The sequence below is a fragment of the Panicum virgatum genome, chromosome 6K, assembly GCF_016808335.1.
Source record: "Panicum virgatum strain AP13 chromosome 6K, P.virgatum_v5, whole genome shotgun sequence".
Classification (NCBI taxonomy): Eukaryota; Viridiplantae; Streptophyta; class Magnoliopsida; order Poales; family Poaceae; genus Panicum; species Panicum virgatum.
The window spans coordinates 29,754,115-29,773,071 of NC_053141.1; the positions used below are offsets into that span (position 1 = coordinate 29,754,115).

The following is an 18,957-nucleotide window of genomic DNA, read 5'->3' on the forward strand; positions in this document are numbered from 1 at the left end:
TGGTATTTTGTAACGTCACAAATAAAATCCGCAAGCGCACGAATATCGCAATAGCTTTCACCCAGGAATATTCTAGGGTATCGTATCCACTGAGGAATATGAGTACACTATCTACGGGTTTAGGCTCATCCAGGGACACACACACTTGTGTAGGAGGGATAGGACAGAGAGGACTTCCTAAGATCTAGAAACTATGTTCAAAAGAAGAGATAACTTCGCCTTGTACTTCGAGCTACTAGTGTCCCCTGGCTTGAACAAGCCAGTTGTGCCGGTAATAATGCTCTATCCTATAACCGAACGTGGAGGGTTACTAGGGCTCGAACAGGGCTGTCATCATTTGTTGGCTACCTCTCAATCAGTGGAAATATAGGACAACTGAGTGGTAAAATCTAGCCTAGACACCACGTCTACGTTATTCCGTACTAATTTTAACCCTGGCCAAGATTATCCTTCTCTATCTGGAGTCTTAAGCTAGGATCAAATGCTACTCTAAGCATACACTCAATTCAATAGAAGGCAGAACAAATAACTTACAACTAAACTCTAATTCTAAATAAGAAAGTCTCGAATACTTACAACCGAATAAGCATCCGTCGAGGTACAAGCGGAGAAAAGTGCCAACAAACCCAGCACTTCCCTCGACTCCTCCTCACTCTCCACCTAATCTTCTACACTCCTAGGCTGCCTAAAGCATCTAGGATGATGATCTTCAAGCTCCAAAAGAAGAGAAGAGGTTTTGTGATGTGTGTGGTGTGTGTTCCTATTCTCACCCTCTCCCCTACTGTTTATAGGAGGGAACCATGGGGGGTGTACGCCGTGTTGTTGCAGCCATGCCTCATCAAATCCCCTTCTAGAGCCAATAGGGAAGTGACATGTGGAGGATTGAGGCGGTGGGGCCCACTGGGCCGTCGGCCGACCATGGTGGTCGGCCGGCCTGGCCCAATGGCCCACCGACCTCTCGTTTGGCTGAGTGATTGACATGTGGACCCCGTCATGCAGGGATGAGTGCATGCCAAATTTCCTCCTTGTGCATGGCTGCCATGTGGACCCTTTAATCCTTGCGCTTGCGTCTGATTGGTCGAGAGGAGATCGCCTTGGATTGATGACGTGTCATGCACATGGGATGCTTCTCCTCTTGTGTGGCTGCCAAATGGGCCTTTTTGGCCTTTAGACTTGTTTGTGCTTGGTCAGGAATTTGTGCCTTGGATAATATGCTAGTTCCATCTAGTTTTGGCCCAAATTCACCTACACACATTCTCAGACTGGCATCTGTGGAATTCGTCAAATAATTATCCTATGCTAACATTTATTCCTTCCTATGCTCAATTTTTGCATGATAGTTGACAGTCAAAATGGGTCAATAGCGACCGTCAACACCGCCCGCAGGCAAGATCCAGAGCCGGGCACGACGTTGCGTAGTCAAGATCTAGAGCCGCGCTGCTGCCCCTAGGCAATACTGTTCATGTTGTCATATATATATATATATATATATACACACTTGTTGTTCATGTTGTACAAAAATAATGTTCTTGCTGGAAATTTTAATGGAAAATTATTTGCAAATATTGATTTAATTTTCTACCTATTTCTGCAAATAGTGATTTAATTTGCTGCCTAATTTTGCAAGATCACGGCAAGCAGCAAACTAGATCCTCCAACACTTCAAATGGACAATGTGACCGAGAGGGCAATCATCAAGAAGTGTCTGGACAGACAGCTGCATCTACCACGTCTCAACGTAGGAAGCCAAGAGCACAGACAAAGTGGCCAAATGACATCATAAGAGTCACAAGGTGCGGGATTCCCAACAAATGATGATGGTCTGAAACGGTGGCGACTAATCTGTGGATTAATCGCCCTACAAAGAGTTGGAATCAATGTCAAATTTGAGGATTTGGATGATCCCGCGCGACAGGGCTTGTTCGAGACCATGAAGCAATACTTGGAGCTTCCTGAGGGCACATCCGAGACACAGATGAATCGTGTAAGAGGGGCGATATAGAAGTCTATCGCCAAGCTCCACAGGCACTTCAAGTCCAATCTGGTACGAAATTTTGTCAATCAACCTTCATCTCACTCGATCCTACAAGTATTTCCAAGCATCTTCAACACTACAAATAGGGTCATTTGCACCGGGATCAACAGATACCAAACGGACCTATCTACTTTACTGTATACTTTTATTTGAGTTAGGCTAAGATAGAGTTGAGCCAAGCTTAGCCTCGAGTCACTATGTAAGAACTGTCCTATAGTGACACGCACAAAGATGACACATCTATATCGTGCATCACCTATATAAGAAAGGTGACGAGCACAGATGAGGCGCATCATCTTTTATTCTCCTTGCGACCCCGACAAAACGTTGCATGTCACCTTTGACACATCAAAGGTGACGCGGCCCATAAAGCCCATCACCTATATTACAAGTGACGGGCGGTATATGGAGCCCGTCACCTATAATCATGTCATAGGTGACGGGCCTTGGCCTAGTAGGTATAAGTGACTGACTATTGATGCTCGTCTCTTTAAAGGATACACAGGTGACAAGTCCAATTGATGCTCGTCACAATTGATCTTGACCTAATATTTCCCTCTAGCGGCTGCAAGGGTCGACAGAGATTTTGGGCGATTTTGAAGTTGTGTAAGGTTAGATCTCCAAATTGTTCCCCTCTCCCTTCTCTTTTCTCTTCCCATTCCCTCTCCTTGCCCTCCTCCCCCTCCCTTCAATTAATTCTTGATATATCTTGTATTCTTGCGGATGAAGATGGAGGATAAAAGTTTGCTGGGTCTTCCTAGCCATTGTTGAACACAGTACTTGAGGGATTTCAAGTCTTTCATAGAGATTGCGAGGGCCAACATAAAAACAAGGCCTAAAACAACAATCTACTATCATGTCTTGATTACGAAAATGATAAGAAATACTCTGGCTTTGAAGTGGTATATATACGCATTTGATCGTTTGTGAATTTGTATCAAATTACACTTGTTGAAATAAACACATAGAAAAAGGGTCTAACAAAAAGGGAAAATAAGTCGTCGATCATAAAGAAGGGCCCAACCGCAGAGAAGACGGTGATCAAGATGGGAAAGAAGGCTCACCATCTTCTTTTAATATAAAAGGTGAAAATTCAACTATCAGTGGATATAGACCCTCCAGAGATAAGAGGATGGATGGAGATTTGAAAACCTCTCCAAAATAGGGGCTTTAGCGGAGGATTTATTTAACCTTTCAAATTTAAGATGGAAATTTATTTAGCATGTCTACTGGAGTTGCTCTAAAGAAACAAATCAACACATCACTTCGTTGTCATTTTAGTTTCTTTGACGTGCTGTTCAAATTACAACATTATTCCACCGAGTACCACAGATGAAATGTTCAATCAATGGATTATGCAGAAGTAATCTAATATTTTGTTCAAATTTTGACGGAGCCTCTGGAGTTAGTCAAAAGATAAGTTTCACTCAGGAGATCATGCACCCAGCCAACCAGAGGCATCCAGGATCACTCGGTCCACAATTACATACCACAAGCCAATAGCAACATGAGTCCATGATATCATAAACAAGTGAGCGAAACAGGGTGTTGCTCCTCTGACCCAAAGCAAGATTGAAATGGAACAAAAATAACAATGAAGCTGCAACATAATGAACTTTTAACTAAGCTCTGAACTACAGAAATACGACAAATGTGCTAAATAAGTCATATGGCACTTAAACTGTCGTTAGCTGCAAGTCCCAACTGTGTGTTTGCACCTCTTGTTTTACACCAAGTACAACAGCTGTTACACATTCTTGCAGTACCAAAATTTAATTTACATGTAAGCAGTGGAAAGAATGAAAATCCACTGGCTCAGTTTTGCTTTTGCAGCTTCAAAGTAATCTATAACCTCATTCAGATAAGCGAACAAAACTCACGATCCTAGCAGCAGTTTCAAATGGATGGGCGCACGAGGCTAAAATTGTATTAGTGAACCCATATTAAGGAACCTGAGCAGATAAAACTCAACCAAACTTAATGGCCAGTATCTGCTACAAACAGAATCACAACCACAACAATATGTAAGCTTCTGGAAGCCATAACCCTCCCCCCCTCCTGGTCAGCCATGCTGAGAACATATATACACTCCTGATCATGTCCATATATGTTGAAACCTGACCTCCCAGCCAAATGCATTGTTATGGACACTCAAAGAAACAATATGCAGTGACTATCAGTAACTTCCCCAATTCATTTGAGCTTGCGGATGCTGGTAAACACTACCAGGCGCCCCGACTATTTCTACAGCTCCAGCCATGGTGTGAGATGGCTGGAGCAGCGGATGAACAGCAGCTCCTGCCATGGTGTGCGCTGGGTGGTAAATCCCTCCAAAAGGACCAGCTTGAGGCGCAAAAGTTACCTGTTGCCCCTGAGGAGGGAGACCATAGAAGGGATTGGCCTGAAGAGCAGAAATATCACGTCCAGGCGTAGGAACCCATAGAGCTGAGCCTTCATTCTGGTTAATAAATACAGGTATTACCAAATTTGACAAAAAGGAAAGGCAACATGTTCAAGAAAAACTGTAAACAGGCTATCTGATCATGACAAGTTTGTTGGTAATGCAGTTTGGTACAAACAATTGCCTACAAAGACCAAGTATCAGTGAAGTGGCAGGCTAAGTGGGCAAAGGAACAGCACAAATTTCACTTCAAACAAGCATTGCAAGCACAAAATGGAACAATGTGTACCACGGTACCATGTCCCAGTTACATCTGTGAAACCAAGTATTGGATCAAAACTAGTTGAGGCATGACAATAAAAACGGCTACATTGCACATTGGATTTTTATCTTTCAATTTTTCTTTTTCATGTTATCCTCTGCAAACACTTCCAGAAAGCCCTAAATCCGATTTCATGCAGCTTCCTATTTCTAAAGTTGTTTTACTAGTTCAGCTTTAGCACAACCATTGTCGTGGTATAATGTTCACCATAGCTCTGTACACAACACAATTTCAGATTGGTCAAGACTACAGTTGTCGCTTAAAATGACTCAGTTTGGTTTTGATATGGTCCAGAAATAAATAATGGCCAACATGGATTGTAGAGGACCTCCACCAACACTAACTGCACTCAGTGGTGATTTTGAAGTCAACACAGACTTGGGTTTCCAGAATGCATCAAGATAATAAAAACTGAATCATGAACAGCATTAACATGATTCAATTCACCTGATTTCTAAACTTTGAACACAAAAAATGTATATATGAGTCTATTGCTGGAGAAGAAAACGAAAATGTCTTAAACTTCTCAAGAAAGTATCTTACATATACATTAAATAATGATGTGTCAATACATTATACTTTTTCTAATACAAAACAAAATCATACCTGGAGCCCAGCAATATAGATGCTATTTTCCTTGAACTGAGATGAAGTAACATCATCATTCTCTGCAGGATTTCCAGATGACACAGTTGTGTTATTAGTGTAAACTGATGGACTAGAACCATATGTTCCATAGCCACCAGGAATTCCAATAGATGCCTGGCTCCCAGTGTTAGGACCAGGCTTGAATGCAGGGAGTGTGTATTTGACAGGTGGTAGAATTCCTGTGCTTCCAGGAGCTGGGTACATGGCCCCAGTTGAAGGTGGCGGAGGAAATGTAGCATTGCCCATGAAAGGGTGAAGAGTAGGGGGTGGAATAAAAAATGGTGAAATGTACTGATTGTATGGTACATAATTTGTCGGAAATTGTGGTATGTGAACACCCAAAGGCTGGCGAAATAGAGGAACAGACTGTTGAGGGATAGCAACTGAAGTCGGCAGAACTCCAGAAGAAGGGGTAGCAACCGAAGCAGAAACAGATGAAGCAATCACAGGTGAGTTATTCCCCTGCAGCGATTAACAGATATAAATAAATATGAAAGGATAATATTTTCATCATGCACGATATAAACTTAGGCAAAACAAGTTCAGATGTTTTCTCAACACTTGATACTGACATTGAAACATCACCATTATGACAGCATGACATTTGAATAAAGCAAGGTCAAGTGATTGAACTCCTTCAGATAAATGTTAACCTGCAGCTATCCCTAAGTAATTTTGAATATTCAAAATTCTGTATGTGCATGAAAATTATATTGAACTTCCAGACACATTAATTTGTCTTTTGATGGCATGCTGAAAAATGTACTTGATATATATTGACAGGCTATGTTTCAAACACCACCAGACAGATGACACAATGCCTTGGATGTCATGCAAAGTTGTGTGTCGATACAAACCTCATGATCCTGGCCAGTTTGTGCAGGATGAACTGGAATATTCCGATACTTGTGAGATGCTTCAGCAGCAAGAAAAGGGAACAGCCGTTCATCAGCATCATTTGCAGGTTGGTACGATTGCGTAGAATAACTTGTGGAATAATCAATTGGTGGTTGTACCTGCCCATAATTTTATAGAGCAAAAATCAGGAGGTAGCAGGAACCCTCTATGTGCAAATATAATGGCGGCTCCCTGATATAAGCACCAATAAACAAAGATTTCCTTGGTCGACACCCTCAAGTTATTTAGGTGTAATGTACCGCAAGAGGGGTTGCGGACCAACTTTTCTGGCATCTAGAAGCATCAGGCATGTAAGAGTACATTGGCAAACATATGCAAAAGCTCAATCTCATGCATTGGATCCAATCTAAATTGGAACCAGCATTTAGTAGCTTTTACTTTGATTAATTAAGAATAGGCCAACATGCAATGGTAGTAATGCAATCTTCACAGAACATCTCCAGCAGATTACTCATCTCTTATACCCTACATATTCTCTCCATCACCAATAATACTTTTTACATTTTTGGGAGCTAGTGCTGTAGCAGATTACTGATCACTTATACCCTACATATTTTCTCTCTCCATCACCAATAATATTTTTTTACATTTTTGGTAGCTAGTGCTGTAGCAAATTACTCAAAGGATAGGGTATAGGAAGGAATTCCCCTACATTTGAGTAAGAAGGTGTATTTTGGTAAATATTTTGGTAGGGATGGAATTGGCAATCTGCTGGAGCACTTCTCAGTTCTCACATTACCAAAAGGACAGTTTTTGGATATCGGGGAGAGGGATCAGTAATCTGTTGGAGATGCTCTTAGCTTGCATATTGTCATGTAAAACAAAAGAACTGTTATGATGTGCTACAATCAGGATGGTGCTATTAAAACATTTTCCCCTTCAAATGAAAGCTAATATGTGACTGCAATTTTAGCGGTATCCATTGTAGAGTAGCATCACATGCCTGAGATTCAGACTTATCTATCACCGCAATCTGATCCCCATGTAATTGTGATGCCAATCCATATGTCATGTAAGATGGTGTGGTACAAATTGCTGTAGATTGAGGAACCTCCGAAGTGGCTGAATCATCCCTACATTCATCTGATTCTGACAGGCCAATAGAGGAAATCTCCACTGCTGAGGGCACATGGTTTTCTATCTTTGTAGAAGGTGGTTGCTGGAGAAAAGGGTCAGCTTCATCTTGAATGGGAGAGGATGAATTCTGATCTCTGCATTTCAATAAGAAATAAAAAGAAGAAAATACTATGAACAAATGTAGTTGAAAAATATCACTAAGCGTTAACTGTTGAAATTACTTACAATTAACTAAATTTCGTTCCAACACCAGAACATAATTTGGATACTATACGCGCCAATTAGTTAATACATTAAACATAATCTGCATTAACCAACAAGAAAACATCTAGAATTTGACAAAAACATATGTTGAACAAGAGAGCTTTGCATAAAATTAATATGTATATATAGAATCTAATAGGTTGTATACACAAAAACTTAAAAATCAAACATGTCCTAACATACATTACAAGAAAACACTGAGAATCCAACAAAACAAATGAATGCCAACACAAACAGATTCACAAAGCAAATTAACATGGATACAGGATCTAATAGACCTGGAAACTGAATAGCATAATTATTTTAACCACAGTTAATTAATGGCCTAAGTATATAGTACCATACAGAGGTAGATATGCCTAATAAACACCAAGACATGCAAAAAAAATACATTTATGCTTAAGGATTGAGTATCCTAGTACTTATTAATGCAGCTGCCTTCAACATCCAAAGCATGAGCTGGAAAAGGAAAGACATTCAATCAAAGTAAAAGTTACAAACCCATGAAGGTTACCATGTAAATGCAGGTTAAAGAATATGCCAAGGTCTTCAAAACATCAAATTGCAAAATAAGTTGAAAGATTTCCATGATATAAGTAATATTTAAATCAATTAAAGCCTCAGGAACTAAATAATATGGTACCCTAAACAAAGCAACTTGCAAGCAAGGTGTTCTACTATGTGATACTGGCACATTAGTAACTACAAAAGTGTGCTGTAGCAGTCCATAATTCAATCATGAAACTAGGAGAAATGAAGAGAAAAAGAATGAACCTGATGCTGCCAAAAAGTACCAGTAGCAGCTTAAAAGAGCGTCACAAGGATCTAAGTCTCTAAAGAAATCAAGAGAAAGGGAGTTAAAACTGACCTTTGATTGGGCTGAGGCTCATCATCACTGTCATTCAATTCATGGGACAAATTGTATTTAGGTAAAGAGCTCTTCGCACACTCAGGATCAGAAGAGCCCATAGTCTGCTGGAAACTAGCATTGAAGCTTCCGAAGCTAAGGCCGTATTTTTCTGACTCGGAAACTTGAAGGTGATCTGGAATTATCACGTGTTGCTTATCTAATAACTGCAGACTATTGAAGCTCTTGTCCACCTTCAACAACTGCTCTGTGCCAACTGAATTTGATGTTGCAGATGATTGGGGAATAGTGTCAGCAGCCAAAGGTACATCATTAAGTATGGTGACATTCTCGGTTGCTTGGGAAGCAGCCGAGCTTATCGGTTTTGGCTTCCACTCTTTACTTGGAATAACTAAATGAAAGATGTTTCAAAAAAAATAGCCATCAATAAAAAAAGAGAGGATACTCAGATAACATAAGGTAGCATAATCCTTATAGCTTAATTCAAAACAGTGCAGCATTAGACTTCATTAGTTTCTCAGACACAAAACTCAAACAGCAAATGAAAAGTTCACTCATCAAGCATTACCACAGATATCATTGCAGATATCAAAAGAGCTATTTATCTACTTTAGAGTAGCAAGCAAGGCTTTGAAAACCAATACCAACTCGTTAAGGTATTATTGAAATGCCAGGTTAGTCTTAGGGCAGTCCCAACCCATGGTGTCCATAGGTAGTGTCTTTGTGGCCACGTCAACAAGAAATTTTCTTTAGAAACCACCCTCCCAACGCATGGTTTCTTGTTTCCTTCAAAAAAAACACATGGTTTCTTGTGTGGACCCCATAATAAATATTCTCACTATTTCTCCCTTCTCTTTCCCTCATCCTCTCCATCCTCTCTCTCCCTGCAAACCAACAACTCTTTCTTCCCCATCGAACCAACAGCTCTCTCGGAACTTCTCTACTTGAATTGATCAACATACTTGCTACCCTTCCTCAAATAAAACTGACGGCAGGATGTCACGTCGAGCTTGCGCGCTTGCCGGCTGAGTGCATGGGACGGATGTAGAGCTTGCGACGGACAATTGTGTCAAGCACCGGGGCAGCCTAGCCATGGGTGACCTAGCCGCGAGCGGCATGCTCATCTTTTCTAGCTTGCTTTGGTGTATAGAAGAACGATTCTTCAAGCTTGTGAGCGCCTCACTCCAAATATATTTTTCAAGCTTGCCGGATTTAAGGCCGGAGAGGATGCGCAGCCGGTGGTGAGGTACGTGCAGGCACGTCCGTGGCAAGGAGCGCGCAGAGGCGGTAGGAGGCTCCCCTCGGTTAGCGGCAGGACCTCCATGGACAGCGTTGAGGCACCAGCAGGACCCGAGACGACGCCATGCCATGGGAGGCGCTTCTCTTTCGAAGCTGCCAAGACTCCACAGCTAAGATGGCTAGGCTCAGGTGTGGACCCCATAAACGTGTGGTGAAGACACCAGGTCTCGTCCCCAACGCACATCCGTCCGTTTCTTCGCTCGTCGGATTGCGTGCTGACACCGTTTCCTGCATGAGAAATGGTTTCTATGTTTTTTTCTCCTCTCTTCATTAATTTAGTTGCCACATCAGATTTTTGCTTATGTGGCAGTGTAGTTAAGTCTATGGACACTAGCTGAGGTGGAGGGTTGGGACTGCCCTTGTCAAATACTAATTAGGTATAAACAATAGGTTATTTTAAAACATTTGTTACTCAGCACATTCAGCCCAAATTTGAGGGAACGAGATCGCCTGCAGTCGGCGGAAACGACTCCTCTCTGCAGTCGATCATCTGAGCCATCCAATTTGTATCCAACCGTGACTCCGTGAGACTAGCAAACACTGCAGACAAATAAGGCATGTAACGGCCCATATGAGCCCAATGTTGGCGAGTCCCTGGTCGACTCGACTCTGTCGCTGTCGGCGTTCCCCTCACCGACCGGTCGCCATGCGACGCTCGGAGCTCCCTACCTCACCGGCTCACCGGCGGCGGCAAGAGCTACTACGCGCGCGTCGGCAAGGTGTGGAAGCGCGGCCACCTGCTCTACAGCACGCCGGGCACCGGCAAGTCAACCATGATCGTCGTCGTGGCCAACTACCTCGACTATGATGTCTACGACATCAAGCTCACCTCCGTGCGCACCAACACCGACCTCCGCAAGCTATTCATCGAGACCACCAGCAAGTCCATCACCGCCATAGAGGATATTGACTGCTCCCTCGACCTCACCAGCAAGCGCAAGAAGAAGAACCAGCAGGCGGTGGAGGGTGATGACGCCGAGAGCAGCAGCAAGGATGGAGGCGACAAGAAGGACGGTGCAGAGGCCGCCGGCAAGGAGGAGGAGGAGGACAAGAGCGCCAGTAAGGTGACGCACTCCGGCTTGCTCAACTTCATCGACGGGATCTGATTGGCGTGCGGCAGCAAGCGCATCATCGTGTTCACCACCAACCACGTTGAGAAGGTGTGGACCCGGCGCTGATCCGGCGGCGGCCGCATGGACAAGCACATCGAGATGTCCTACTGCTGCTTCGAGTCCTTAAGATTTCTAGCCCGGGTGTCGATGGGGCGGCAGGGGCTACGGCCACAAAGACAGGAGCACCGGCGAGGTAGGGAGCTCCGAGCGTCGTGCGGTGGATGGTCGGGGAGAGCGTCGTGCGGTGGACGGTCGGGGAGAGCGTCGTGCGGTGGCCGGTCGGGGAGTAGAACGCTGATCCGGCAGTCGACCAGGGACTTCGCTAGCCATTAGGCCATATGGGTTACAGGCCTGTTTGCTAGTCTCACAGAGTCACGGTTGGATACAAATTGGATGGTTTAGATTATCGACTGCAGAGAAAAGTCGTTTCGGCCGACTGGAGAGGATCTCGTTCCAATTTGAGTGGGTATTCTAAAAAAAGTAAAGGAAGGGATAGGGAAAAACAGAGTACCAAGCAGGATCCACTGCTGTGAGCCTACTTCAGGCATGATAGGAAGTACCAATCAAGCATAGTATTATATGCAAAGAAACAAAAGGACATTTCAACATGTACCACAAAAATAACATTGTGTCCAATAAGGCTGGGAGCGGAGCATGATAAATACCTTTTTGGGATCCACATGACTGTTGTGAATGACTGCTATAGCTAGAAGATGGTCTACTACCACATGATCGTCCAAACAATGATGATACAGATTGTTGGGAGGAGCCTAACAGTGCATAAGGGAAAAATAGAAGTTTGTAAAAAGTATCATAAAGTTTGCTTAAACTATAGAAAAATGCCTCAAGTGAATTCTAGCATACCTTTATTGTCTATTGGTACATCACGGCCCACCTTATGTTCTACTGATGTCTTATTGCTTCCAATATCTTGTCTGGAAGCACCAACATCAGCAAGGCCATAAGAATGAAGAGAAGGCACAACCGCAGAATCTGATGGTGATGCTGGCCTCAGTGGTTGTGGTGCATTTAAACCTAGAGTAGCAACTACATCCTCGGATGGAACACCACCTTTCAAATCAGCTGAGGCTGTTGGACCAGACTTAATCATATCACCAGCAGCACTAGAACTTGCCACCACCACAGTAGCAGGATTAAATGCTTGAGATTGACCGTTGGGAAGACCACTTGACGAACTGTTATTGAATCAATGAAGTTTTGTAACATTAGCATACGGTGCTAGATTTGAAGAGAATGTGTCTTTGCAGATTTATTAAAGGAACTCCATCATATCCATGTACAAACAATTGAGCACACCACAAGTTTGAAAAATGTGAAACAACAGGACGCTCTTATGGATGGTTCATGTTACAAAACAAGGAAGCAATTTAGTACTTGGCTTGTTTCAGGTCAAACATTGCCTTATTTCTTTTTCCTATAGAAAAACTTTCTTAGGTCATCTCAGCTACATTAAAATTAATAATTCAGTACTAATAGGATAAGAATCAACTAGAACATATTCCAAACATTGAGCTCCAGCAGATGCACACCCAACCCTATGTATGCACCAACTCCAGTGTAAAATAGATGTCACTATGATAAGTCTGCAGCCAAAGCATTGCAAATTTACAAGCAGAATATTTATAAATTACAGGTATATTCAGCCTAGTCAGACAGAAAGTATATTGCCACTTCTTCCAACAGGAAACATTAGCGACTATAGCTGATTAGCTGTACTCCCTCCATGTTGGTAAAGGAAGTCGTTTTGAGTTTGAAAATATGAAAGCGATGTAAGTAGATTCATCTTGAAATGTAGTTTCGTAGAAGTATACATTGACTATATTTATAATTTTTTATAGCAAAAAGATAGTGGTCAAAGTTGTTTTTGGAGACCGTGTCGATGTCTGAAACGACTTCCTTTACCAACCTGGAGGGAGTATCTAGTCAAGTAGTCAAAAAGGGTGTCTATTGCATTATTGCATACCTAAGACATCCACAGTATCCATACATTATATCAGAAGTTAATAAACAACAAATCAAAAGTCAAGACACATTCATTGAGAAATATCATTCTAAGATTGTTGGAAATCATAGATATGCCTAAATAGCTCAAGTTTAAAAATGAGCAAGAAAACATTCTCGGAAACGCTTTTCAATGGTCATAAGAATAAATATATATCAAAGGCTTCAGCTCATTAGTACGGCAAGGGTACTTCCGACACAGAGCTGCATGAAATCAAGTTTAATAATAAACTGATTTACTTAAGCAAGCTTTCTGAGATTAATCATATGCTACCACTAGTAAACACCTTACACTTCCACTCTTATCAAAAAGGAAAATGCATGAGCAAATGTATGCATATTTCTGCTACATAGCGTACACAAGAACAAATAAGCTCAGTAACATTTGGCAATAGTCTTTAGAGGTAATAGAATGGACAGTGAATTTGATAAAGACGGGCTTCATAACAAATCAAAACTGAAGAAGTATGTATACCTTGGCATGGAAGTAGAAGTTATAACATCCATATTCGTACTGATTGTTGGAGTAGAACTACTACCTTTTTCGATGATATGATTTATTCCATTCTCCTTTCCAGAAATAGCACTTCGTCCAGCAGAATCTTCAATAAGATAAAAAAATGTGTATTAAGTTTACTTTATGCTAAAAATTACTTTATGTTAAAAATTAACATGGATGGTCTCGTTCCACAAGTTTTGGTTGTCCCAAAGGCTTGTGATAAAAGCAGCTCTAAGTTGTAAACAAATTCTCAACATCAATAATATGTACACATGAACACTTCTTGAAAACCTAGTGGAACAAGATAGCATGTGGTCTATGTAATAGCAAAACTTGAAGTGTATTTTCAATAGCATCAAGTGCTTTTCTCTAAATCTTATGTTGGCAGAATGCTGTAAACATACCATTAGAACTGGACAAACTGCGCAACGAATAGTTCCCTCGACCACTCTTTCCACCTCGTCCCTGCAGGGCAGGTCTCCATCGAGAATCCGATGGCTCTTTAGTACCCTGTGGATAAAACTAACTTGATGTTATAATCAATTTAAACAGTACCTTGAAACAAGACGATAGCCAATGATTTGGCTGATGCAGGAAAGTTTTTAATAACAAGAATTGAAACATTACTGAATCAAATGCAGCTACATTGCAGCATCTACGTGTATATATTGCTTTTGGCTTCACGTAAATAGAAGTAAAATAATATGCACCTTGACGGGTGTTGAGAAGGGTATTGCTGTGAGATTCATGCACAGGTCTACTCTAACCCAGTACTGCCTAGGAACTCCATTCACAATTGCTGTCAATGCTTTTTTATATCTAACTTATTGTTTCAGATTGACTGCAATTGTTTTAAAAGAGCTATCAGAATAATTAGAGTTAGCGTTGATAAAGCCGAATCTAAGGAGATTAATATAATGTGATGATGTGCAAGCTTTAGATGCTTCATAATATATTTTCCACTAAATTGAAACATAAGGCCAAAATGAACTTATTATGTAAGCCAACAGTTGTTTTCAGCAATATTTTAGCAATTCACCCTTCAGAGAAGCTATCATAACTTGACTATAGCACCTGCTAGGGACTGAAATAGCATTTCCCACACTATTCAAATAGGTACTCCCTCCATCCCAAATTATTAGAGCATCTCCAACAGTTTGGCAAATCGAGTTGCCATCTTTGATTTTTGGCAAAAACGTTAAAAATACTCCTCCAACAGTTTGGCAAAAGACTTGGTAATTTTTGGCAACTTGGGAAAAACCAGCCTCCAGCGCGTAAATATACGCGCGCGGCGCCCGGTTGGCATCGTGGTTTCTAGTCAGGTGGGAGGGTGAAAAAATAAATAAATAACAGAGAAGGGTTCCTGATTTAAGTTTTCAAGAGGTGGAAGGGCATAAATATAATTTTGTTTCTCTCTCAGGGTTCCTGATGTAAGTTAGATCTGGATTTGGCAAGTGAATTATGCCAAACTGTTGGAGATAAGCTCTTTTTTTACTTGGCATATCTTTTTAGAAGTTGGCAAAACACAAGATATGCCAAGTAAAATATGGCAAACTCTTGGAGATGCTCTTAGTTGTCTTGGCTTTTCTAGATACATAGACTTTGCTATGCACCTAGACACTAACATATATCTAGATGCATAACAAAAACTATGTACCTAGAAAAGCCAAAACGACTGGCGTATATTTCTAACTGTGATGCTTTTGAGCATGAGCACAAAAATAAGGGCTCTTCGACATTAATCTGTTGGGCATATTTCTCAAACTGTTGCGCAAAAGCAGTTGCCATAAATCTAGCAACATGTCCGACAACCTAGCCTCAAACAATAAGGCGATTCATTCTGAATAAATATATCTCCTACTACCTTCAACAACTTGCACAGAACACGTGACTAGCAATGGATCATACTTTGAAAGAGAAAAGAACAGTGACAGATGGAAAGATCACCCTACCTCCTTTTTCTTGTCACGCTTCCTTTTCACCTCATGAAAGGTATCTGAAATTTAAAAATGACAAACCAAGTCTAAGTTGAGTCACAGAGATTACAAATATAGAAGTGCGGATACAAAAATAAAGCATACTATGGTGGATCTAGACAAGTACTCCCTCCATCCTCAAACATAAGTCATTCTGGGATTCAAAATTTGTCCTCAAATATAAGGCATTCTAGGTTGGGAGTGGACCCAACCATCTTAATTGTGCATCGTTTTCGGGTTTTTCCCAATAGAAAGATGTGCATGCAACCATGTAGGGGGAGGTACATGTGGGGAAGGTGCATGGGAAAAGGCATGCTAGTTTAATTAGCACATTCCCAATGCTTAATAATTAGGGGTAGGAGAGTCTTTTCTACACAACCATAATCTGTCCTAAAAACTCTAGAATGACTTACATTCCAGGACGGAGGGAGTATTCAATTAGCAATTGATCCACTTGTGTCAACATACCAGTGAAAGCATATAGCAATCGTATAGTAAGAAACCAACCATATGTTCAAAGGCCCACCTGTAGACCTAACAGCCTTAGAGGACTCAACAAAAAAATCTGAACTCAAGTATTAAATATGAGCATCACACGTGCATGGAGCAAGGAAAAGAAAAGCAGATATCAGCAAAGTAAAGGTTAACTTTTGTGTTGCCCGAAGAACCTTACAAAATTTAGTATCACATCATAGATATAATTCTTAGAAGAGTTGATCCCTCAGTTCGCACACCCAAAATGCAGCAGACAAGAAGTGCTCTTAAGAAAATAAACTCCAACAAAGCATTAAACATCTCTTAGGAACTGCATGGTTCAAGGCCATAAAAGGAAGAATAAAATCTTAAGTTTTCTCAGTTCCACTCACTTTACTTTACCAGATTACCTGAGGAAAAGAAACTGTATTTATAACTTATACATTTTCTGCAGTACAGCAGGACAACCTCCATGTATGGTATATTTGACACAGCTTTTACAAAATAATGCTCTGTTTAGGTGCACTTCATGATGAAGCAGCTATTCACAGGAAGTTGGCCAGTGATAAAAGGCTGTAAGGTAATGTAAACAGCACACCAAATATTATTTTGTTCATTCCAGTGCAAACATTTGAACAGCAGAAGAAACAGTTTTCGAGTTCAATTCAAGTATATTACCATTATCAGAGTTCACATGAACATTTCACTTCTGCAAACATTAATCTACTATATTTAATGGCCCAAGCAAGTATCGACATGCAATTGCGTAGACTTGTGTATCCAATCAAAGTGAGGACACTCAAAACACTAGTTGAATTACGCCTTGCTAAAAGGCCATATCCCACTATATAGAGCTATAGCTTAAGCAACTTGTGTTACAAATTGTTCAGATTACGTCACATCCCCAGCTCTATGGTTAGCTCAACTGAGCTCCACTGCGGCACTTGTTGAGCCTTTGGTGCTGCATTCAACCCAGCATGTTTGTCCTGCAATCATGGCACCTTCAACTTGACGAGGAGCTCAGAGAAACATTGTAAGAGGGGGCAGATTGCTGAGGTTAGATTAAAAAATTTTAAAGACTACTCAGAGGTATTTTCCCTTTTCTGTAGGTATCTAAGAGAGGGTAAAAGAAGTAAAGAACCACCGCCAATTTTAATTGTTATAATGGCAGTACATGGAAATTGGTAATAGGCATAGACAGGTTGTCTATCCTCATGTATAAAATTTGGTTCAACACCTTACTCCCAGCATCAGACAGGCCCATTCAGGCACAGGGGCAGAATTTATTATCATTAAACATATCTAAAGACCAAGTTTGGCCATAAGAAAAAAACAACAAATAGCATGAACCTATACAATAATTTAAATACCAGATTGCTAATCCCTTCGCTAAGAAACTAGCATTAGCCCTGATCATTTCAAACCCTAAAGACACATATATCAGAAGCTAAAGGATCACCAAAAGGTGATATAAAAAAAGGATGATTGTTTTCTATGAATGCCCCTGGTATGTTCCCACTCTATTGCTATACCACAGCAAACTTTATTCATCAAGAAACGCAGCTGCAAGTTTCACGGTCGAGAAACGCCTGCTGCAAGTTTCACGGTCGAGAAACGCCCGCTGCAAGTTCCACGGTCGAGAAATGCGACTACAGATGCAATATGGTTTGACATATATCATCACCAAAAGAAAAAAAGTAACAAGAAGACCTCCCACCTCGATTGAGATCAAGAGAACAATGGCACGGAGACGTTTCCCTAAAGCAGCCGAAGCAGCCTGCTGGATTCCAAAAACCCTAAAAATGCAACCCCAATAGTGACGCCAACGCAACCCTCTGCCGTACCCTCTCCCGAGAACCGAACAAATCAAGCCTAGAACAAATCGAATAGCATGCCGCAGACGCAACCTTGCACGCCCCACGCCCAACTCAAACCAGCCGCACGGACCAGGAAACCAGATCAAGCGACGAAATCTAGACGGAATGGGGGAGGGGATGGGCGGGGGAGCGAGCGAACCTTGGAGAAGGAGCCTCTGGGCGGTCTCGTTGGGATCCATGTTGCACTCGCGGAGCATGGCATAGACCTCCTCGTCGGTGTGGCCGCCGGCGATCTCCTTGATGTCCGCGACCGTGCGCCGCGCCCCCACCGGGATCGAAACCCTACCGCCCGCCGCCATCTCCCTCGCCGCCGCCGCCTCGGCGAATCCTCCCCCTAGCTTCCGCGTCCCCCTCACGCGCGCGGGCGTGCGTGTCGCGAGCGAGAGCGAGGGAGATTTGCGAGGAAGCTGGCGAGGGGGAAAGGGAAACGAGGGGTGGCTGGGTGGGGCAGGAGAGAGAGAGGAGCAGTGGGAGAGAGATTTGTGGGGGGGTTTGATTCGAGCTAGGGGAGGGGTGAGGTCGAGGCGAAAAAGAGTTCTTTTTATTTTTGCCATTACAATTTTTGAATTTCTGATAAATTATTCTGAAACTTGACATTATAATTCTTCGTCTATCCGGAACTTGCCATTTCATACATCTTTCACGTGCCTAAACCTGCTGTCAGACCATATATATGTATATATATTTCGTCCCTACCACTTCACTCCCTCCACTCAATGACATGTGGGCCCCACTCGTCATGTTCTTCTTCAACCTCTACGCCTCCATGGCTAGGGACACAAGCTCACGGAGCTCGGGTGGAACAGCACTCCCAGCCATCTTTCTCAGAACCAAGGGCATGTGGAGAGAGTGTCAGTGTTTAGTCGTCAAGCCTACCACAGGTATCCCAAGGGTAGTTGATTGTAGGCAAAGACTCGTCGAGATCAGGAACACGATTGTGCAAGGAACATAAATATTTATACAGGCTCGGGCCGCTGAGAGCATAATACCCTATGTCCTGTGTGGTTGTTTGTATTGCCTTGAGGGTTGATCAATGATCGTGTGTTTTAGAGGGGTCTATGGCTCTCTGCTCACCTTTATATAATGTATGGGACAGGGTTACATGAAAAGTCCTAATCAAGTACTATTGGAGTCCTTCCCAACGTCTATCGGGTAGTTTCCATCA

At 42.1% G+C, this 18,957-nt stretch overlaps 1 protein-coding gene across 1 annotated transcript; it reads right to left on the bottom strand.

The window, feature by feature from the left end:
• Positions 1 to 3,630: 3,630 nt before the first annotated feature.
• On the bottom strand, positions 3,631 to 18,295 carry LOC120712175 (GBF-interacting protein 1-like). The gene is made up of 11 exons (XM_039997893.1): positions 17,932 to 18,295; positions 15,418 to 15,461; positions 13,870 to 13,975; positions 13,442 to 13,568; positions 11,809 to 12,140; positions 11,610 to 11,714; positions 8,534 to 8,924; positions 7,268 to 7,535; positions 6,264 to 6,422; positions 5,365 to 5,868; positions 3,631 to 4,493 (listed from the first exon to the last, which is right to left on the bottom strand). Exons 1-11 carry the CDS (start codon positions 18,089 to 18,091, stop codon positions 4,212 to 4,214), a joined length of 2,478 nt encoding a protein of 825 aa, XP_039853827.1. The 5' UTR covers positions 18,092 to 18,295; the 3' UTR covers positions 3,631 to 4,211.
• Between the last annotated feature and the right edge of the window lie 662 nt (positions 18,296 to 18,957).